Genomic DNA, 23,688 nt, shown 5'->3' with positions numbered 1-23,688 from the left:
ACAATGAATCGCTTGAAGTCAGGATTTAAACCTGTGTGTGGAGTAGAGAGTGGAAAAGTAAGACACCATAATGCAGCAAAACATCGCTGTGATGAAAACTGTTGGATGCCACCTCTACTGGATCATGGGGAACCTTTATCAATGAAGGTAATTGATTTATCCAGAAAGACAGCTGAGTTTAAAGAAAAATGTGACAAAGATCTTCTGGAAATGGCTGCTGGAGTAAAGAAGTTGGCAAAAAGAGGATATATAGGACAACTTTGAAATAGCCTGCTATACGTTGTCTTTCAACTTGATGCTTCAGAAATCCACCACAGTTGCAGGCAGCTAGTTTTCTCTACTGCATTCAGACTTCGGTGGTTTGATGCTTCAGGAATCACAGCTAAGAATGTGGTCGGTTTTCTGTGATGTTTGCAGAGATTTTCTAAAAGGTGGCCGAGTGTCACAGTCCTGTAATTTAGACAGACCAAAGACACAAATAGCTGCAGATTGAACAAACCTTCTCACAGCAGACATTTTAACTCCTATATTTGTTTTTGCTGTTTTTTGTTTCTTGGTTTAAGTTGAATTCTTAAAAGATTCTGTAGTTTCTAAAAGCTTTATTTTTTTAGCAGAGAAAACCAGCCAAACGCTGTTCAGGGGTTTGCTGAGGTGGTAACTATATGTTCGATGTGACATGCTGCCAGATAAAGTTTCTATCTTAATGGTGTTTGAGAATATTTCACAATAAAACAAGATGCAAAGTAAGATAATGACTTTGACCAAGTAAACTGACCTTCAGCTCAAGTTTCATAAGACATATAAACAGTAAGGATCATCAAATAAGTAATTATTTTTACACTTAATTTTTCACACCAGTGTTAAACAAATGTGCAAGAGGCTCATTAGACTTCCTGTCAATGCCACGAAGGCAGGTTGAGTTTTGTGTGAGCAGCACAACTCGATTAGAACAAGATTAGAACAAGCCCGAGCAGGTTGGTGGGTGAGATGTCGAATGGCACTCTGGGAAAAGAGGAAGTTAAAAGCAGGAGAGACAGATGGGTACAGTGATAAAAAAAACAACAACACAACATCAAAATGCTACGTGATTTCTGGAAAGCATTAATAAACAACACAGATGGTGTGTGGTGCATGAGGTTTTGAGGAGTTTCCGGTTTATAGTGCTGATTGAGGACTTTAAGGTTAAAAATAGTCACACTTTGCAGTTTCTATTTGACTCGGGAGGTTTTAAGGTGGAATTAAATACACTGCCCGTTTATATAAAGGATTACAGTCCTTCTGTGTTGGTGGTTGTTCTCTCATAGGTCCAGACAACAGACAGCTGTTGTCGTAGTGATGACGTTACGTCTGGCTGAAAGGACAGTTGAGCTTGAGAGAGTGGCTGTCTGATTGCTGAATTTCGAGATGACAGAGTGAGCGGTCTTCCCTCTTCTTAAATTTTAGACAAGTAGGTGTACTGAACAAGAGGAGTGTCAGGTGTGTTGGGATACTCAACACTTTTTATGGGCAGGAAGGCAAATGAGAAGAAGTTGAAGAAATACAACACACTTATCAGTATTGCAAACATCCAGTTTATTGTGGAAGAACCAGTCACACACAAAGGTGTGTGTGTGTGGGGGGGGGGGGGGGGGGGGGCTATTCTATAGTGTCAATCAACAAATACAAAAGGGATTAGAGAGCTACATGTCTGAACTGGGTTAGGAAAGCCAAAAAGATTGAGTTATGTCATAAGGTGCATTGAAACAATGAATGTATTAGTAAAACAGATGCTGATCAATTCATATGTATGACAGACACAGCACATACCCACCCCACACGTTACACAACATGAAAAACATAACTTTGGTAGAGTGTGCGATAATCATTTCCTTCACAGACAGACAAACTGTGGATAAAATCCAGTTTATATAAAAACAATTATGCCACGGTGGTCCCATAAAACTTCTCTTTGAGCTTGAACAGCCCTCTCCACCTAAACCCTTTCACTCCCCCTCCCCTCAGGAAACACTTCCACTCATACGACCTGACCTCTCTAATATCATATTCCTGCACTGTATCAAAGCTGTGTTTAAAAGCTTTCCTTCCAACCCCGGGCTCAAAAATGCAAAGCATTGGTTCTTCTTCCTCTTCCTCCCAGCCTGCTGAGAAATGACTGCACTGAGAAATATCAGGACCAAGTGACTCATTTTGTCTCCCACACATGCTAAACTCAATGTCACTTTACAACTTCTTTGAAACAGTCAAAATTCTTTCACCTTTTCTCTCTTCCTCTTCCTCTTTTCTCCCCCTCCACGTTTCTCCTCCCCCTTTAATTAGGTCTTCCTCATTCATCACTGAGTTTGCCTCCAAGGCGTCAGTCGACCAGCCAATCCCAGAGAAGAGGATGTAGCACTCACTCCTTCCCCCCTCCACTCAAAGACACTCAGGCTACCTAACCAATGAGCTCACAGATTGTGGGCAGGGCCCACGATGAGGCCCTCCCTGCCCTTTTCTCCCTTTCTTTCTCTCAGCCTCCTGCAGCTAAACTTGCTGTCTCACTCATGCTTCCTGGCTTCACTTACATGCACAGAGAAGGAAGAGCTGTAGAGTCTTAGCCACACATGAAGCAGCTCTGTCTATTTTAAACCTCACTAGATTGGACTTGGTATATCTTTATATCTTTATATCTCTGGCTGTGTGTGACAGGTTGTATCTACTAAGCAGGCACAGTTTGAGTTAGTTTTTTTTATTTTTTTTATTTTTGGATTTTTCTCCAACTGGAGGTGAACGTGTGTGTGAGACAGTGCTTGTCGGAGTTAGCCTGCATGAGTGTGTGAGAGAGAAAAGGAGAACCAGAATGATTGCAGCCCAGTTACTAGCCTATTACTTCACTGAGCTCAAGGATGACCAGGTTAAAAAGGTGAGTGCCGTCTGTTTCTTCTGCCTCCATTTCTGATGCTGTTTGTGTGTTTGAGACAGACTGATGTGAAGAAAGAGCAGAGGTCTACAAGAGAGTAGAGGAGCACATGTGTTTTAGAGGTCACTGAGTTTATCGCTGCTGTCTCCTTCATAACTTTGTAGACTTTTTTTGGGATGGACACTCTCAGTACCTAACATGACCAGAATTATTTGACTATATCTCTTTTAAGGGAGTGAAATAAACATTCACTATTTTGGGTGAGCAGATCTCTTGAAATCACTTTATGATCAGTGAAATTAGTTTGTATAACAAGATTTAAATCAACCTGGCTTAGTGAGACGTGACACTGCGCGGGGGTGTGTTTGTATAGTAAGATGTGTGAGTAGGCACAGACACAGGGGTTTGTGATTGGTGCCATGATGTAAGAATTGAGAGGTGTGGCGAAGAGGAAGAGAGGGAGGCGGTTAAGGGCAAGGATGAAAGGGCACATGATCAGAGGGATGAGAGGTTAGGGCACAAATGAGCAAACTTACTGAGTCACTGAGTTCGTTTTATAGTCTCGTTAAAATTCAACTTTCACTTTTATATTCCTCAGTTGACCAAAACAGTAGGAAGAAGAAAACGAGCTAACAGGCCTCCGATACGATTAATTAGTCAGTTCAGTAATGGGCCTGACGGAGATCATCTATGGACAGTGGCCTGAGAAATATATTCTTTGCCAAAAAGCAGCAGTAATGTGCGTTTAAGCTACACGAATGAGGCAAGAGCTGACATGAGAAAAAAATGGCTCCTGAAACTGACGCTTGTAGATTCTTTTAGGACGTTTTAAAGACTGAATGTTTGAGAGGAGAAGCGAGGACAACGGTGACACGAAGTGAACACCATGAATGTGCGTCTTTCATAACTTTTCAGCTGATCAGCCCCCACCGCAAGACTTCTGCCATAAAACTGACTGGGCCAGTTTTGGTCGCCCTCAGAGCGCTTATGTGTATGTGTGTGTATTAAAAGAAATTGAGTTTCTTTAGTCACTCAGTCCTTTACAGTTACCGTTACCTCTTGATTGAATGTGCTATAAAATCATGCTGTCAGGCACCAAACACAGTTGTGGTCTGTAAACTAATTTAGTCTCATAAGTAAAACTGAATTAGAGGATGTTGAAATACTTTCACACCCGCTTGTGTCACATTTGAATTTATTCCAAGGCCATTTGTCATTGTGTGCTTTTTAATTCATAGATGGTGCGAGGTCCCTTTAAGGTCGCTCACTGATGGTGTCACACATATACCGCATATTCTGCATTTGGTCTTTTTCCTGTATAAATGGAAAAAGTTCACTGCTATCACGCTTCCTTCCTGCATTTCACTCTTCTGTCCGCCGCCACTCGCTCAGCTCAGTTAAACGGTGCACTCTTTATTCACTCAAGGTGAATAAAGAGTCATTCTCAGGTGTGTCTGCTGTGCAAAAGTCAGATCACAGGCTGTAAAAGACATTTACCAGCAACCAGGATCTGATGTAATACAACACATCCCCCCTCCCTCTTTACTCCTGCTCTCTTCTTCTCCTCCCTGCCTCCCTAAAATAGGCCAGCTTTGAAACATGTGACCACAGGTAACAGGAGGAGAAGGCTTACACACACACACACACACACACACACACACACACACACACACACACACACACACACACACACACACACACACACACACACACAATGCCAGGTGTGCTGCTGTTCTGTAGTGTTTCAAAGAGCAGGGTTTATGTAGGCTTTGACAAAAAACGCTCTCGTTCTGAAACTGTGAGACCCGCAGTTTAAAATTATAGCAACAAAAGTGACAGTGTACAGATAATCTCATCATTGATGAGTTTAGAGACATGCTGTGTTGTAACGCGGTTATCAAAGAGACTCAATCAGCTAAGTGTGTTTCCCATCCACTCAGTCCACTGCAGTGTCCTTGACTGTACTCCCAGACACTCTTGTTAGTGGGCATCGGAAGGTTTTAGTGTGTGTGTGTGTGTGTGTGCAGTGTAGAGGACAGTATTTTTCCACATGGTGAGACATGTGTGTGGACAACATTGTGCGCACGTACATACACAGTGGAGTCGGGTTTCAGTGCTTCCCCTGAACCACCTCATGGGTGCTGTCAGGGAACAGGGCATTGTTGAGGAGAGGAATGCCAAACAGAAAGGAGAGAGAGAAGGAGGAAGCGGACAGTAGAAGGAAGGAGGCAGTGGAGACGGGCAGTGTGACCTCTTAATGAAACTTAAACAAAGCTGTGGGCGGTGTCAGAGAAGGTTGTGTTGAGGGGTAAACATGGCCTTTAAAAACTCGTGTTTGGACCACAGAGGCCTCCAGTCAGAGCACTGGAGATTGTCACTTTTCTCAAAATTGGTGGAAAAAGTGGACAATGACACAATCGAGAAAGGGAGGTTCTCTGTGCAAACTATTTCCTCTACAACTCATAGCAGAGCTCATTATTGAAGCTACGTCAGATTAAATGATGCCCTGCTATGATAAAGTGCTTAGGCATGATTTCTAGCTGCAAACTGCTGAGTCAGAGTTGCTTATTTCTGTCTTGCAGCTGGAGCTGAATTAATCTGGGGTTTGGTGAAAATCTTTTGTTCCATGTGGAGCAATGTGGGAAATACCTACAGCTGCAAAGACATTGTTATTTAAGTAGAGCTAAGAGTGCCTTGTTATTAAATAAGCTGATTACAAACACACTGTTGTTTCAAACAAGCAATTTGAATAAGAATCGTTTTATGCAAGTAGGCTGGCTGAGTGCAGCGGTGTTATCAGCTCAACTCTGAGCGCCACTTTTGCACTGTTTTGGTGATCATTCAGACTCTGTGACCTGCCCTGGTAATTTTACCAGGAACCATCTCACTCCTCTTGCCTAAACCTGACCAACCTAACCAACACTGCCAGGGGCAATCTGAGGGGTCACCAAATACAACGTGTAACGTGACCAGTGCACGTGAATGTTCGTCTTATCAAGTGCGTTAGCGTGCACGGAGATTATTTCAGTGGTACTAAAACGCTCCTGTGGACGGAGATCGTTTTCATTTTGAATTTAAAACACATTAGTGCATACGTAGCTTTAATTAAATGTAAATATGTCACGTTGTCATTTTGAAACCAAAAAAAAAAAGAGTCGTCCGGGATAAAACGATGCCGGCTCTGTGTGGTGGCCTAAAACCGGAGGCAAGCTACTAATTAAAATAACACTTACATAAGGTTTGATTTTACCTACTAAATCCCAGCGTTGTCACCTGAAACACGGGCGTGGATTCAGCAAAGCACATGTGAAGCTGGGCAGGACAAGCAGGGCGACACGGTGAGTAGATTCACAGTCCACCTGAAGACGCGGCGGGAAATAAATACTCTTTCAGAAAAGTCTAAAGATCATATCCTGGTCCTCTCTTCTGCCTAAAAGTAAACATGATAGTTTTCACGATTATTATAATCACACAAAAGCTCCAGTACCAAATCACGTGACGTTCGTTAGTTCGTCAACAACGTCACACACCAGCAACATAAAGTATCCTAATATTGCTAACATGCTCATGCGCGAACTAAGATTAACAATCCCATTGTTGCTTCAAACTGTATCTGGAAGAAACAACACAAAAATACACGCGGATGTATTTACCGTCTGTAGATCGTACTGCGTCTGTTACTGGTTGGTAAACTCTACATCAGCCTGAAGAAATGAAAATGATTAGTCTTCATAAGCATGAACAGCTTTCATGCTGCATGTGCTTCTTGTGTTGTTAGTCTGTGGCTTCATCTTGGCTGTCAGACTGGATCAGCGGGAAGGACGATCTGCCTGCGATTGGTTATGTTGTGAAAGGGTCAAGGCGAAGGTTGGGGATAAGGTTAAGGACCAATTACCTGACATCTATGAGTGCTCCTGATCTTTACTAAGCCAATGAGCGTGACATCTAAGTAAGTCAAATGTGATTAATATTGTGCTGCTGCTTTCTTACACTCAGATTAAAGCAGGTCGTTACTGTGTTGCAGTGATGGATTTATTTCCCTAAATTAGCAGGAATTTAGGGTCAGGTCGCAGATGTTGGAGGGAGCTGGAGAGACTCAACACAAAGAAGCACTGAACCAAAACAATGAGCTCTGAACTGCACACAGCTGCAGACTGAGTATTGATCATCAATAGAAGTACTCGATTTGTCACTACACAGACTCATTTGTTCCTCTGTGAGTTTCATAAATAATAGAAAAAAAAAACCCGGTGACATTTCTTTATTGTACTGCACAACTGAATGTGTCCAAAAATGCCACCTTGTTAATGTTAAGCCAGAAAATGTCATCTTTTTGACATATAATTTTTAATGTGCCATGTTGCTTGTGGAAACTTTAGGTACTTGTGGTGCAGTAGATCTGCCTGAGGCCTGATTTCATTTCCTCTTGTTAGATGGCTGATTTGTGTCAAAACACTAAATGCAAAAATACATCTCAAACTGCAACTTTGTCATAGAAGAAGACTAAAGCAATTTGATTTGGTCATTCTGCTTGTAGATCTGCATACCTACATATCTGTCATTGTATGTGAACTGTGTTTATTCTATTTAGATTTGAAATTGTTATTCAATTTCCTCTAAATCTTATTCTGAGGGTATTTAGTTTGCATGCACATTGTGTCCATGCATGATTTTATGAATGCGCATGTGGAAAGAACGAGAGTGGAGAGACGTGTTGGTGTTTCTGTGTATGTTTATGATGTAACTGAAATAACAGATGCTGAGGGCTCACTGCAGCATCATGAGGGGAAGGCGTTATCAAGCATCAAATCTCACAGCTGTTAAAACATCCCTTTAAACCACAGACTAGTCTTGAGCTGTGGACTTCTTTGTGGTGTGGTCCAGTAAGTTCACGGCACTAATGATTTTCACAGAGTTTATAAAGGGGAGAGGTGACATTTGCTCAGCTGGGGGCTCCCGTCTGACAACAGCATGTGCTAATGAGCTTTCATCCCAGAGGCTGACTCCACATTTAGACCCAATATGGGGAATGTAACACTTACAGATGCTGCTCTCATGTACGGGACTATAATACCATTTTGTCTCCCAGCTTGTTTACATTATTCAAACAGGACGTGGTGAGCTAACGGATCCTTGTCAAATCGACCTGTTAACATCCAGACTGACCAACTACACTACACTACTATCTCATCACACTCTTTCCCGTCAGTTCTGGCACATTGTTATCATATTCTATTTCACATTGTCTTTTTGAAGAGAAACTCTCTAACAAAATCAAAAGGCAGATGTCTGATTTCATCTTTTATGTCTAAAGACTGAACTTGTTGTTTGGTGTCCTCACACTCTCTCTCTACTGTAAAATCCATATCAGTGGTCATCTTAGAGCTTTACAGGAAACACAGTTAAAGTGTGACTTCTGAAACAGGAAGTTACAACATTCCTGTCTGATGCATTTTACAATGAGTATTACAAGTGAATTATCCCAGGGACGTCACGGGACATACCCACACTTTGATCATGTGATCATGTCTGATATAAGAGACTGATGATAATTCAGGCTTGAATATTACTGATCTTTACTGAGTAGGTCACAATTAATGTGACATTAAACCAGAGTGGCAGTAATGTTCTGATCTTGATTCGTCACACTTCCAGATAATAAAGCAGGTCTTTGCTTCATCACACTGTGTGTCGTAACAACGGATTTCACAAGGATTGTTTAACATCCTGTTCCTGAAAGGCCAAGTGGCTAAGACTGTTTGCTGCATTTGCCACGGTTTACATAGAGGGCAGTTACAACTGGCAGTATCCAGACATGATGAGAATTACTTTAACACACACCTTTATCTGTGGGTGTAGTGTTACACTCTGACACGCCTTGTCTGTAAATCCTCATCACTGTCATGCACACAATAAAACCACAATGAACACCCTTTGGTCTGATATGACCTTTTTACTGGAGTGAATGATACTACCTGAACGTCCTGGTCTTGCTGAGCATCACAAAAATGATGGTGTGCTGTTCATCATATACCGACTGTAGAATATGACCCCAGGATCCAAGGTACAATCAAATAAATTCATTCAGGTAGTGCAACGATAGCCATAGAAAAAGCAATCTAAAGAAAGTATATTAGGTTATATGTCACTGATTTATATTTGGTTTAGCTGGTTGTTTCAGGAGGTGGATCATCTCAATGGATGACTACAAACATTTTGGGATGGGAGTCATTTTCACTGCCCCGTCATAATTAGACGATGTCATTAGCAAACGATACATTTCAGGTGCATGAATTATAAACTGAGACTGTGTGTGTGTGTGTGTGTGTGTGTGTGTGTGTGTGTGTGTGTGTGTGTGTGTGTGTGTGTGTGCGTGCGTGCGTGCGTGTGTGTGTGTGTGTGTACATGTTAGAAAAATTACTCAAGAGGCTTGGTTCAAAATCAAACACATCGGACATTTATTCTTGCAAGAAGGAACACATACATGCACCCTCAAAGAGAGGTGTCCAGCAAAGAAGGGGCCTTCCCTCCTCTGTAGGTCAGCTTTTATACAGTGGGACAAACAGTAGACCATCACCCCCATTCCCTTTGTATCTGCTTTTGTATGGCAATACAGAGTTGGTTGTAGGTCACAAGATAGTCGTCAATTAGATGCAGAAAGAATCACTTGCAAATAAGACAGAAAGCAAAGGAAACTTTTCGGGGCCTGAGACTTTCCGGAGCCACAATGCAAACAAGAGGAAAAGACAATTTTTTCCTTTCCATCATATCCCTCCTGTTTATACAAAGTATAACATAACATGTACATAAAAAGGAAAAAAAACAAAATAATCTTTCCATCATATAAAATAATCTTTCCTTCAGTACAGTATACACGTTTGTATGTGGATCTCAATATGTCGAACATGGATATTGATAGCGCTTTGTTGTTCCAGATGGATGCTTAATAAGAATAAGATCAGTAAGTTCTCAATTCTTTTTTTTCTGATGTTTATTTTCAGATTGACAAGTACCTGTACTCCATGCGTTTCTCTGATGAGACGTTACTGGACATCACACAGCGGTTTCGGAGGGAGCTGGCCAAAGGACTGGGTCGGGACACAAATCCCACTGCTACACTGAAGATGCTGCCAACGTTTGTGCGGGCCATCCCTGATGGTTCAGGTTAGTACGTGTAAGCCTTTATTTAGTCACTGCATCACCAAAGCACTGACCCTTACAGAATATCAAGGTACTAAACAGGGAAAATGATCCACACAGAGCTGTGGTGCCAAAAATGTCCCTCAATGAAGACCATCAAAGAACTACAAAGTGTGTAGTTTGATCATATTAGCTGCAGGTGACAGTTTGTGATGATAAAGATTAATTTATCTTTTTAGTTTAGGTCCCTATTGACAAAACCCTCATGTGACATTTTATGTTGGGACCAAAGTGACAGAAAGTCCCTCGCTCTCTTGTAGTTTGTACTAAGTTGTCATGCCTGGTCATTTGCTGACAGATGTTATGGATTTTCAAACTGCTTCGTAATCAATACTGTGTCAACTCCCCTCTCTCCTGGTCATTATGTCATTGTCAGCTAAGCGCCGTCTAACTCTGCTCTGCTGCAGTCGCTTTGCCCTTCATGTGAATGTGAGTCAGAATTTTTCTAGCTCTGTACATGCTGTACTCCGAGAGGAGAGCGTCCGTCCACTTAAACTGAGGAGCAGATTTTATTACCTTGGTCAGCTCAGTATTTATAGCAAAATTTTCCCTCTCATGTAAACACAGAGATCTATATTCTCCTCTAAATTTATTCTACAAAATTCCATCTTTATTCTACAATGTGAGAGCTGTACCTCTGGACACAATACATTACATGCACACAAATCACAGATCAGCAATCTTGCTGGCAAGGTTGGATAAGAAAGTGACACAAAGTTATTCCTGGAGTTACAGTGATGCAAGCATCTAACAAAATGTAAATTAAATTCCTGGTATGATACGAAACATCTAACTGTTACTGCAGACAAGGTCACTTTAGAATGACTGTTTTAGCACAATGTTTCCTGAACTTAATTTATTAATAAATGGTTCTTTTACATGACGTTCACCCTGATCTCCACAGAGGAGATGGGATTATTAGTCCACCTGGTTAGAGAGCAGGAATATGTGTGTTTTGTTCACCTGGTAAAGTGATGGTCAAGGCAGCTGCTGGTATGTTTCATTTTCTCCCATGTTTTCAAATGTGCACAAATATCACTGAACAGCCGAGGAAAATAACAACACCAGTGTCTGCACATGGCTCTATTTTCCTCATCCCCACTGACCAACAGTGAACTTAAATCAGACTTAGAAAATACTTTAATTCAGATGGAATGTCATCTCTCTTAAGTTTGCACAAAATAACACTATCTGGAATTCTTTAAAAAAAAAATGTCTAGTCTTGACTGTATTTGAGATAAATTATGAATCACAGACTGAACTACCGCGACCTGACCTTGCTTTCTGATTTGCACAATAAGTACAGTGGCACAATATAACAATGCGAAATTACACAAGTGTGTAAAAGTAAATTTGCCTCTAGTTAGAACATTTACTCAGAAATAACAAATTTACATTTCTACATTTTAATCATTGCATCATTGTTGCCAGCAATTTTAGAAAAGCATGTAAAGACTGAGTATTTGTAAATTAGCACATATATAATCCATGGATTCAACCCTAAACTATGTGTCTGCCACAGCAATACTAAGACTTTCTGACCTGTAGGATGTCTTACTGGATCACTGAGGAATAAGTGTCAGAAGGAAACAGTAATAAGAAGAAAGCAGACCATGTGATGGGTTAGCGGTAACTGCCAGTTTTATCAGAGGTCAGCAGGCTCTGAGTCCTATTATGAACGAGTTGTGATAAGCAGCTACTACTGCAGATTATCTAATCAGAGAGCTATAAACAAATAAAGTTACTGATTCAGACGGAAAATATGATTACTGCCTTGCAGTTGTCTGCCTCTGCCAACCAATTAAATTTACGTAACGTGACGCTTCAAATATGGAGGGTGCTGCAAAGAAGCTACTGACTCTGAAACATGGATGCTTCACCCATAGGTTTAACCTGACAGCACAGAAAATCTATACAATCAGCACAGTTTGAAGGTTAGATATAAAATGTCATAACTTCACCAATTTATCCTTTTAGACATTTATTTGGAAGTTCTGTTAATAGTTTATAAATTCTGATCATCAAAATGCATTAAGTTCATCTTTTAAATCCAAGTGAACGTTTGTGCTAAATTTTAAAAAATTCCCTCAAGGTGTTTCTGAGATATGTTGTGCATGAGAATAGGACGGACACTTTGGACAGCCCAATCACACCTTTGGTCACGGCTGTCGCTGATGTAGCACCATATAAATAAACTACCGTCCCAATGTTTAGTCAAGTGACCAGGAACTAAATATACACCTGAATTTATGGGATTTTAATGGTCATAATGCCTCCGATGGTGGCAATCATGAACCAATAAACACAGATGAAGCTGAAGCAGGACAGAATAGAGTCACGCCAACCTACTGTATTACGCACCAGTGTACACGCATGAAGACACATAAGCATGTGTATTTCTTATTGTTAAGCTATATTTGGAGGACTCGGCACAAAGTCAAGACATAACTTCTGATAAAAGCTGGAACAGCTTTATCTTTTCATTCGCTACATAGACAATACACAGTGTTACATTAATTCATAGTGAGAGCTGTATTTGTTTGCTAAGCTAACAGAGGATGAAACACACACTGATAAGACATGTCTCCCTGTTGAGTCGTTAGCTGCATGTCATTCAGTAATGTAAAATACATAAGAGTCTTTCTTTAGGAAGAAATCCAAAACACTAATGCTGAAACCTTCCTCCTTTAAGCAAAGGATAATTATCTGCTACAAATGTCAGTGTGTGTGAGAGCTACTTTGACAAAATGAAAGTGTCCAAGAGCTACTCGTGTTTAGTAACATTTATTCACATAGCTGAGCTCCACCAAACAAGCTGAATATGTTTCTTTTGAAGCTGAGAGCAAGTTGATACTCAACAAACACATGCTCAAGTAGCTCATAAGCTATTGGTTGGAGACCCCTGGTCCACAGCCTTGTATCTAAATGCACTGACATGTCTTTCTATCTCTGCCGTTCTCTTGTCCAGAGAAAGGAGACTTCATCGCGCTGGATTTGGGAGGCAGCAACTTCAGGATTCTCCGTGTCAAAGTGAGCCATGAGAAGAAACAGACTGTTCAGATGGAGAGTCAAATCTATGACACACCAGAGGACATCATTCACGGCAGTGGAACAAGAGTGAGTTCAAAGAGAAATACACACACATACACAGACTCTCCTAAGTTCCACCTGAGACGAGCTCCCCCTCTTTCAACCTCTGTTCCAGCTGTTTGACCATGTGGCAGAGTGTCTTGGGGACTTCATGGAAAAACACAACATCAAAGACAAGAAACTCCCAGTTGGTTTTACCTTCTCCTTCCCCTGCCAGCAGACCAAACTAGATGAGGTAAAGTATGTAGTCAACATAGTCACTCGGGGCACGTTCCATTTATTAAACTTCATTCCAATATCTGAATAACTACCCTGTAGGCCAGTTACATTATGAGTTGCCACAGTTGTAATGGAGACCTCATCCAGAGTAATGCGTGTGCCAGTCTCAGCCCAACCATACCAAACATTGTTTTTATTCTTTCATGTCCCTCTGGTTCTCCCTGATTGTCTCCAGGGTTATCTGATAACATGGACAAAGCGTTTCAAGGCTGGTGGAGTGGAGGGGATGGATGTTGTCAAGCTGCTCAACAAGGCTATTAAGAAACGAGGGGTGAGTCTCATCTTTGGTCCATTTGCATTCTGTCGCCTGCAGTTATTTGTTACCAATTGTATGCATTTTAATCTCAGTGAAACAGGGATGCAGAAGGGCACTGACGACTGCAAACCATAACTGTAAAAGCTCACATATACGTGTGTGGTTTCATTTGTTTTAGGACTATGATGCTGACATCATGGCAGTAGTGAATGACACTGTGGGAACCATGATGACCTGTGGCTTCGATGATCAACGTTGTGAAGTCGGCATTATCATCGGTATTTCAATAGTTCAGGGACCACTCACATCCAAGAATGTATTTGTCATCATCAAGAGTAAAATTGTGCAATTCAATACTCTCTAAAGAAGCAAAATAGAAATTAGGTACAACTTAAACAAACTGACAAACTTAGTGCTAACATCCATCAGTTTGTCAAAGGAAAATAAATTCATGTAAATAGTTGTTCAATAAGTCTAATGAGTAAACTGGTTCAATTATAATCGTATGTATGTCTGTGTGTTTAGGCACAGGTACCAATGCGTGCTACATTGAGGAGCTGCGTCACATTGACCTGGTGGAGGGAGACGAGGGCAGGATGTGTGTGAACACTGAGTGGGGAGCCTTCGGGGACGACGGCAGGCTGGAAGACATCAGGACTGAGTTTGACAGAGAGATAGACCGAGGCTCTCTTAATCCAGGCAAACAGCTGTATGTAAAATCAAAAGTATCACAGCCTTACACAGTTTATTCATTTATGTCAAAAAAAGGTTTTTCTAAAAGAATATTAGATGGCTATAGCCTCACCACGAGCTTTACCTCAGCTACTAGCACAACTAGCTGCATCTTAACTATGATGATATCATGATAACTATGAAAGTAAAGCTATTCCTTATAAAAAAAAAAAAAAAGTATAGTGATCTCAGGATGTTTAACCCAGTTTCTGGATATCTGTTCTTTCCTGGTGCTGTAGATTTGAGAAGATGGTCAGTGGGATGTACATGGGAGAGCTGGTTCGTCTCATCCTGGTGAAGATGGCCCGAGAAGGCTTTCTGTTCGAGGGCAGGATCACACCTGAGCTTCTCACGAAAGGGAAGTTTGAGACCAAGCACGTCTCCGCCATAGAGAAGTGAGTCACACCACAGGACTATAGAACTAAATGCACTTCATCAATTAGTCATACAAATCAATAAAAAAAAAATGTCTCCTATTATTTTCTAGTTGGTCATAGTGTCTCTTTGTCTCTGTACCTCTCTCCTGTTTAGGAGTAAGGAAGGGTTGACCAAGACAAGAGAGACTTTAATCCGACTTGGTGTGGAGCCCTCAACGGAGGACTGCATCGCTGTGCAGCATGTGTGTATTGTTGTTGAAATACAAATTGTATTATGTAAATCCCTCCTTCCAGAGGCCACTTAAATTTGGGAAACTACATAGTAAAATTATATATCTAAGTATTTAATGTTTTACTATCCAACAAACTATTTAAAGCATAGGGATTTTTTTTTAAGCATTATAGCCTTATTGCAGGACTTTGACATTTATATTTAGATGTTCCTGAAAAACAAATAGAAACAACTGATATTGTCATTACTGCAGCATGTCTGATACCTGGTGATTTAAAGACGTCTTTGTATTTCTTGAAATGTTAACGCAACATACAGTGTGGTGTTCATGAAATTATGGTGTTGTGTGCTGCTTGCTGAATGTCTCCCCTCATGGTTCTTCTTCCTTCAGGTTTGTACCATTGTGTCTTTCCGCTCTGCCAGCCTGATTGCTGCCACACTGGCTGCCATCCTGATGAAGCTAAAGGAAAACAAAGGAGTGGCTCGTCTTCGAACCACTGTGGGCATCGATGGCTCTCTTTACAAGATGCACCCACAGTGAGTGTCAACAAGATAAAAGACAAGAAACAAATGAATGGATTTAGGATTAATTCACATGCTCTATCAGCTCTTTATACGTTTTATTCCCTTGTTTAATATATTTTGCATCTGATATACATTTTTTCACAAACATTACTGAAAACTGTTTTCAGGCATTGAGAGGTTAACTGTATATCCTACATTATGTTACACATTATTTAGTCATTATCAGTATGCCTAATACTGTCTGCAGAAGACCACACTTTTGAAAGGAGTAAACAGGTAAACTCTCTTGTATCTGTTTCAGATATGCCCGTCGTCTTCATAAGACAGTCCGACGTTTGGTCCCAGAGTCCGATATCCGATTCCTCCTCTCAGAGAGCGGCAGTGGAAAGGGAGCTGCCATGGTGACAGCTGTGGCCTACAGGCTCGCTGAACAGTCACGACAAATTTCCCAAATACTGTCTGAATTCCGCCTGACGACTGAACAGTTACTGGAGGTGAAGAAAGAATAATACTGTCGTGTGCTTATTCAATCACTTTGTTAATACATTATTTTGATGACTCTATTAACCAAAATAATCTTTTTTTCTCCAGGTAAAGAAGCGAATGAGGATAGAGATCCAAAATGGCCTTTCAAAGAGCACACAGGACTGCGCTACTGTTAAAATGCTGCCAACCTTTGTACGAAGCACTCCTGATGGCACAGGTAATGCACACACTCACATACACTGTTGGGAAAAATTACTCAAGAGGCTTGGTTCAAAATCAAACACATCGGACATTTATTCTTGCAAGGAGGAACACATACATGCACCCTCAAAGAGAGGTGTCCAGCAAAGAAGGGGTCTTCCCTCCTCCGTAGGTCAGCTTTTATACAGTGGGACAAACAGTAGACCATCACCCCCATTCCCTTTGTACCTGCTTTTGTATGGTAATACAGAGTTGGTTGTAGGTCACAAGATAAGGATGCAGGGGAGTCGTCAACTAGATGCGGAAAGAATCACCTGCAAATAAGACAGAAAGCAAAGGAAACTTTTCGGGGCCTGAGACTTTCCGGAGCCACAATGCAAACAAGAGGAAGAGACAAATCTTTCCTTTCCATCATATCCCTCCTGTTTATACAAAGTATAACATAACATGTACATAAAAAGGAAAAAAACAAAAGAATCTTTCCATCATATAAAAGAATCTTTCCATCATACACCCTGACAGTTTCTGACTGGACGTCTGTTGGGAGACAATGCTAAAATCAATACTCAGCAGCTATGCAGCTGGTGTACTCGTTCACGTCACACCTCTCTGAGGCCAATAGTAATTATCTCAGAAATTTCATCGTGTCTGTACTGTTTTCACCTTTGCCCTGATTAAAACCTGTTTTAAACTTTTATTTCTGCAACTTTTGAAAACAAAACTTCTCAAACTTTGACACAGACATCTTTGTTTTTAAGATTTTTTTTTTTGGTATTGCGGCTTTATAAGAAGCAATCGAGATAGGCAAGAAATTAATGTAAAGAGAGCAGGGTTATAAAATACAGAAAAGGTCTGGCTGACTCGGAGTCGTACTAGGGGTTCACTGCTGACAGCATTTGCACCCATTTAGTTTGCGCCCTAACCACTTAGCTTCTGGGTCACCCAGACATCTGTTTAAATAGAACACCGACCGGTATGTCCTCAGATGGCCACCTCTATGTGAACCGAGCAGGAAAACAGTGTTCAAACCACTAACATACAAATGCAGATTTTGTATTTGCATATATACGTTATAAGGAACATATCTCCACGGCATGAACATTTTAATAACTGGAACAAGTCATATCTAATAAAGTCAGTGTGGGCATTTTGGTTCCTGGTTATTTATTTATCCGTCTGTCTGTCTGTCTGTCTGTCGGTCTGTCCAGAGAATGGTGACTTCCTGGCTTTGGATTTAGGAGGAACCAACTTCAGAGTTCTGTTGGTCAAGATCCGTTCTGGGAAGAGGAGAACGGTGGAGATGCACAACAAGATCTACGCTATTCCTATGGAAGTGATGCAGGGCACAGGAGAGGAGGTGAGAGAGACAATCCATCAGTCAGTGTCAAACTGACAAAAATTATACAAGCAGGGCAGGAGAATGAAAGGCAGAAGGACAATGTAAAAAACTTTGAACCTCTGTGGTGCTGTAAAGATTAGGGTAGAGAGGAAATATGTCAGACTGTGACTCTTGTTGATTCAGATGTAAATAAAGAGAATATAAGTTGGGAAGAATCGGCTGATAGGTTATAGGTAGACAGGTGCCTCATTAGGTTAGTGACACACGTGAACAACAGAGCCCCTTTAAATTCAATCTTTCTTCGTCACAGTTCTGTAATAACGCCAGAAAGGTCAGATTACGGTTACTTATAATGGAGAGAGCATGTGTTATTGGCTTCTCCAAAATCCAATATGGGTCCTTTGTGTTGCTTTTTAAAGCCTGCAGGTTTGAAATTCTTACTTCCTGTTGTAAAAATTATTATTTTGTCCATATTGCCAGACATCAAATTCAAACTAATAAAAGCATAATATTGGAGGTGGAAAGTGAAAATAATCAGTGGAAGCTCACATTGGAACAACATTTACCAATATTTTTGATATATACTGTAGTTAAAAAAATTCTCATCTTTTTTATTCTTCCAGTTGTTTGATCACATTGTGCAGTGCATCAGCGACTTTCTGGACTACATGGGGATGAAGAACGCTCGTCTTCCTCTGGGCTTCACTTTCTCGTTCCCCTGCCGACAGACCAGCCTGGACGCTGTATGTGCTCCTCCTCCTTCCTCTCTTAGATGCTGCCTTACTTCCCCGAGGGTCTTAAATCAGCTGCGTCTCAAAATTGGACTTGCTGATTCTGTAGAATGGGCCCACTGTTAGACACACAGCATCAAGGGCAAACCCCCAAGTGATGTTTCCAAAATCTTAACCTTTAAAAGACCTCAGAAAACGGTTATATTTTTTTAGCTGACTTTCAGCACACTGGGTTTCATGAGCTCAAGGATGAAACAATCTTCTGAACTGTGAGCAGACCATGAAAATGCCACATGATATGTAGAACTTGTGCGTGTGTGCAGGGCATCTTGGTGACGTGGACGAAGGGCTTCAAGGCAACAGACTGCGAAGGGGAAGATGTGGTGGGACTGTTGAGGGACGCCATTAAGAGGAGAGAGGTAGGATGCGAGGAGCAGCAACATGACACTGTGCTAAATGTTGAATGTAATGTTTCATTATAATATTTGTTTCCGCTTTCAGGAATTTGACCTGGATGTTGTGGCCGTAGTCAACGACACGGTGGGAACTATGATGACCTGTGCCTATGAAGAATCCACCTGTGAGATTGGACTCATCGCTGGTGAGTTCACCTTTATATGGACTTGTTTTAGATACTGTATATACTCAACTTTCTGTGCTCCGTCAATCTAATGCATCTTTCGGATTAAAGGCACTGGCAGTAATGCCTGCTACATGGAGGAGATGAGGAACATTGAGATGATAGAGGGCGATGACGGACGGATGTGTGTCAACATGGAGTGGGGGGCTTTCGGAGACAACGGATGCCTTGACGACATTAGGACAGAGTATGACCGCTCTGTGGATGATTTCTCCCTCAATCCAGGCAAACAAAGGTGCCACGAACACACAAACATGTCAGAAAAAATGTAACCTATTAACCCTGTATGTCATGAATTCACATCTTTATCACTTAAAATATGTACAGCTGCATGAATAGGTGTACTTATGTGTGTGTTTTGTGCTTTTGTGTTTTAGATATGAGAAAATGTGCAGCGGCATGTACCTCGGTGAAATTGCACGGAACATCCTCATAGACATGACGAAGAAAGGATTCCTCTTCAGAGGACAGATTTCTGAAACTCTGAAGACCAGAGGCATCTTCGAAACAAAGTTCCTCTCACAGATAGAGAGGTAAAAAATTAGCACTGCGTTTTGTTGTGTCAATAGAAGTGACAGCGTATTATTCAAGGGGGTGAAAAGTACTCTGAACTTTTGTCTGTTATCTTACTGAGCTGTGAAAGTGACAATAGCCACAAGATGGCACTCCATTCACTCCAATCGTAAAACAGCATCTGCTCATTTTGTCATAGAGCGACTAATGTTGTTATCCAGCAAAGTTGCATTTTTGGTTGAGTTGATCTCTCTTCTTTTAAAGGCTGAGACTTTGTGTGTGTTTGTGTCTTTCTTCAGTGACAGATTGGCTTTACTGCAGGTCAGATCCATCCTGCAGCACTTAGGGCTGGACAGCACCTGCGATGACAGTATCATAGTCAAAGAGGTAAGGTAGACAGGACAATTTATGCCTGATGGAAACCTTCCACTTGAGCATGTAGTAGCTAATTCAGCCTCAAACTTAGACATCTACACCTGGACACTGTGAAATAGATTACCATTTTATCAGTCTGTGAATAGTGAAAGACTAGAAAGTGTGCGACAGACATGTTTAAGTTATATTTGTTTTCAAAGTTTGATGAGTGATATGTGGTTTTGTGACTGAGCAAACTGTGGCAGCTACACTTTGTTACCTGTTGAAATAATGATACTGTTTTTTTATTGTTAGGTGTGTGGAGCCGTGTCACACCGTGCAGCTCAGCTATGTGGTGCAGGAATGGCAGCCGTGGTCGATAAGATTAGAGAGAACCGAGGACTGGACCATCTGAACATCACTGTAGGGGTGGATGGGACATTGTACAAATTACATCCACAGTAAGTTTAATTCATCAGTAATCCATCTCATAAAACTATTTACTGTCTATTGAGTTGAAAAAGAAATGAAAATTAGTTATTACATATGGTGACCTTGTCATTCTCTGTTCTGGTAAATGGACCAGTCTAGAGGATGTAATGATGCTCTCAACGTATTTACACAATATCTATTTGATTAATATAATCCCAGGGTTGGAAATTACTATTCAAAAGGCAAGTAAATATAATCAGAGGCAGGCTCATCCAGTTTTGGACGACAATGACGAGAGGAGTTGTAGGCTATTAAAGCTCAAAAAAATGTCCTGCTCGCTACTGTTTGAAATGTGTCACTACTGTTTTCTTTCTTTCTTGTGACAAATTCAACTGTGTTGCTGTTGAGCCTCTCAAATTTTTTTTTTTTTAAATTTTTAAATTTTTTTTTTTTACATCGATTCACTACAGCTAATAACAGAGGTGCTGTGATACCTAATGGTCCAAATTAAAGAGAGATCACAGTGTAAGAAAGGAAGTAGGCTGTGTTAGACAAGCAATGAATTCACAACATTCTTGTATGTGGCTACATGTGGACATGATTTAATATGCAAACTCTAAAATTTTGGTGTATTTACATTTACAAAATAGTCAAAGGAGTCAAGACATCACAGTTTTTTTTCTATCTTTTATTTTCACACCTTGTGCTCAACTACTGTTCATAAACACTGGTCGAATGTACCATAGGCATATAGTGTATGGCTCAGTTAATAGCAAGTTAACTCGTACAAAAATACTTTATCAGACAGATGATCCATGTAGAGTATGTGTGTTGTGTGTAAGTGCATGCCGATCATGTTGAGTCATGCTTTAATGATGTCATAATTAAATACGTGATGTATTGCTATTTGCACAATACAAGAGTATAACTGAGGTTAAGTAAATACTCTCACTGCACTTCATTTCTTCAGTGTCCACTCAAACGACCCATCAAAAAAAAAAAAAAAAGAGCCAGAAGAGCCTGTTTCTTATTCAAACATGTCTGACAGCTATACATAATCTAGTTGAACTTGTTAAACATGTAACAGGCAAACTCTTCTTCATGGTCACCAGCTTTAGCTCCTCCTCCAGACTCACTTCACTCACTGCTGTATTGGTGCCATACCCCCCTTCACCTCAACACCACATTTCGAATGGCTCTTTTTCACCTACATGTTCACCATGTTTTTCACTTTTCTAACATGGTGTCAAATCTGGTCTCTGTTTAGTTTCTCCGGGATCATGCACCAGACTGTCAATGAACTGGCTCCTCAGTGTGACGTCAACTTCCTATTGTCAGAGGATGGCAGTGGGAAAGGAGCTGCTCTCATCACAGCCGTTGGCTGCCGGCTCCGGGAGGAGCTGAACAGTAAATAGAAACTCCCTTCCAGCTCACTGTTATCCCCCCCTCTCCCCCCCCACACACACTCACCCATTGTCTCCTTTTGTGCTAAATCGAACCTGTCCAGTCAACAGTCACGATCCAGTAGCTGCTGCTTTAGTCTGTCTATGTGACACAGAGAAAAGGAGACAGCTCTCTCTGCTGTGTTACATAGCAGAGAGTCAGGCACTGTTGTAGTTAGATTATCCTTGATTAACCAATGAAAAACCACCCAGTTTCTTAAGGGTTTGACAGTTTTGTAATTTTAAGGTTCAAGTTATGATAAGGATAAAACAGGCACATTAAACTCCTGTAAAATTAAAAAAGATTAAAAAGCAGCTTCAGAAAGCAGACCTCATAAACTCCTGCAATGATCCTCTGTCTCTATCTGGAGGATTAATCTGGTAACTGCAGTCAATAACAATATTCCCAGCACATTAGAAAAACATTGCAGAAGAAAAAACCTTTGATTCTTCCAACATGTTTAGTAAAAGCAGGGACATTAAAAATACTGTTTCAGACCAAAGTCACAAGTGTGTCTGCTGTCTGCTGTAGACTTCTCACTGTCTGTACAGGAAGACGTAAATGGAATATGAGATAGAATATAAATGTGAAATGAGATGAAAGGGAATATTTTTGCTTTAAAGTTTTTAATATCTTAACCCAGATATAGTACAATATGTTATTGTTGCTATTTATTTTATTTTTATATTGGGAGATGTTGACAAATGTTACTGTTGCAATGATGACGCACACAGAAGCCAAAGTTCCCTGAGATGGTACCTGATACTTGTTCTGTATTTAAGGTCAGAAGCATGACAAAAGAGGGACTTGATCTGTGGCTTGATTAGCAGGAAATTGCCATTTCACGTTTGCTGAATGTGCATATTTGATCGGCTATAAGACAGCAAACTATTGTTATCTGTACTCTTGTGTAAAATATGTCCAAATATGTCCTGCTGTTGGTACGAACCACAGCTGTTGGTAAGTTGTAGCTGTCGTTAGTAGTTTTGACTACGCTCATCACCACAGTGAGACTTATTGGTTACTAAGCAACAGCCATGAAGCAGGGTTGTGGTGCTAACATGGATGCCAAAGAAACAACAATGGCTCATCAATGTATGAATATATAACATTGCCGTAGCTGAAACGTTTAAGAGGAATTTAAACATTTTGGCAAGAAAGCATTGCTCTGAGCTCAACTCATGTATGCTCTCAAAAACTCAGGAGAGTGTTTAAGAGAACTACTATATGGCTCATTCATGTAGCACAATTCATGCAAAATCATAAATATTTATATTCTTTTGAATAAATCATAATGATCACTGTTAATAACACGCACTGAAAGACTAGTGGATTTGGTCACGGGCAGACACAAGTATTAGAGGCTGGCTTTTTTTTTTGATCATATGGAGATATTTGAGACTAAAAGAGTGAAAATATTTACTGTGAGGTCAGTGGTGTCCCTGTAAGACACGGTACTGTAATTAGCAGGAGTGCTCATGGATGCATCTTTGAGATCTTACAATATAATTTACTGCCATTTTGTTAAATAACAAAATGAATACTGAACAAACAAGCTGAATTTCCTTACCTGCATTTAAATCAGGCTCCCAGAATTTAGACGGCCAGCCTCTCCAGCGTGTCCTAAAGTACCCTTTCCTCAGACTTTCCCCAAAGCCCCCGGTCTAAACACCAACCCATCACACACAAAACACCTTAATCTCATTGCTTGTGTTCACAAAGCCTAGACTGTATCTGTCGAACACTGTCAATCAGTCACTAAATAAAATCAAAACTGTGTCAATCTGATGTTGTAGTTGTTTTTGCACCAGAGATTGTGTCCCCATGCACTGAAGGATCTGTTAAGCACTGTTATTAATGTGTTCAATTGGAACATAAGCTCAAGCCCTCCTCTCTGTGAGCATCCGTCTGAAGTGTAACTATGGACCAGATCTAAATGTGTTTCCTCCACCACCGCAGCTC

At 40.8% G+C, this 23,688-nt stretch overlaps 1 protein-coding gene across 2 annotated transcripts; it reads left to right on the top strand.

The window, feature by feature from the left end:
- The first annotated feature begins 101 nt into the window (after positions 1-101).
- Positions 102-23,514, top strand: hk1 (hexokinase 1). Of its 2 annotated transcripts, none has more exons than XM_069174065.1 (21): positions 102-147; positions 9,898-10,060; positions 13,065-13,213; positions 13,302-13,421; positions 13,641-13,736; positions 13,900-13,999; positions 14,247-14,430; positions 14,693-14,848; positions 14,985-15,072; positions 15,454-15,599; positions 15,889-16,081; positions 16,179-16,290; positions 17,483-17,631; positions 18,237-18,356; positions 18,668-18,763; positions 18,846-18,945; positions 19,036-19,219; positions 19,362-19,517; positions 19,797-19,884; positions 20,167-20,312; positions 21,551-23,514. In XM_069174065.1, the coding sequence occupies exons 1-21, from the start codon at positions 106-108 to the stop codon at positions 21,696-21,698; spliced, it is 2,736 nt and encodes a 911-aa protein (XP_069030166.1). In that variant the 5' UTR covers positions 102-105; the 3' UTR covers positions 21,699-23,514. The 2 variants fall into 2 exon arrangements, with proteins under 2 accessions (XP_069030166.1, XP_069030165.1); XM_069174064.1 differs by lacking the exon at positions 102-147 and adding an exon at positions 2,552-2,899.
- The last annotated feature ends 174 nt before the right edge of the window (positions 23,515-23,688 follow it).

The sequence above is a fragment of the Embiotoca jacksoni genome, unplaced genomic scaffold, assembly GCF_022577435.1.
Source record: "Embiotoca jacksoni isolate LCO1_2020_lvr unplaced genomic scaffold, fEmbJac1.0.p SCAF_6, whole genome shotgun sequence".
NCBI lineage: Eukaryota > Metazoa > Chordata > Actinopteri > Embiotocidae > Embiotoca > Embiotoca jacksoni.
Note: the sequence above shows the minus strand (reverse complement) of the source record. Positions and strands in the feature narration are given on the sequence as shown.

What these genes read in the sequence shown, in the direction of transcription:
- hk1 (XM_069174064.1), top strand. Translation starts at nt 2,837, where the DNA reads ATGATTGCAGCCCAGTTACTAGCCTATTACTTCACTGAGCTCAAGGAT. An exon ending in TGCAGGGCACAGGAGAGGAG is followed by an intron (nt 17,632 to 18,236) that starts GTGAGAGAGACA and finishes TTATTCTTCCAG; the next exon opens with TTGTTTGATCACATTGTGCA. An exon ending in TTCCTCTCACAGATAGAGAG is followed by an intron (nt 19,518 to 19,796) that starts GTAAAAAATTAG and finishes GTCTTTCTTCAG; the next exon opens with TGACAGATTGGCTTTACTGC.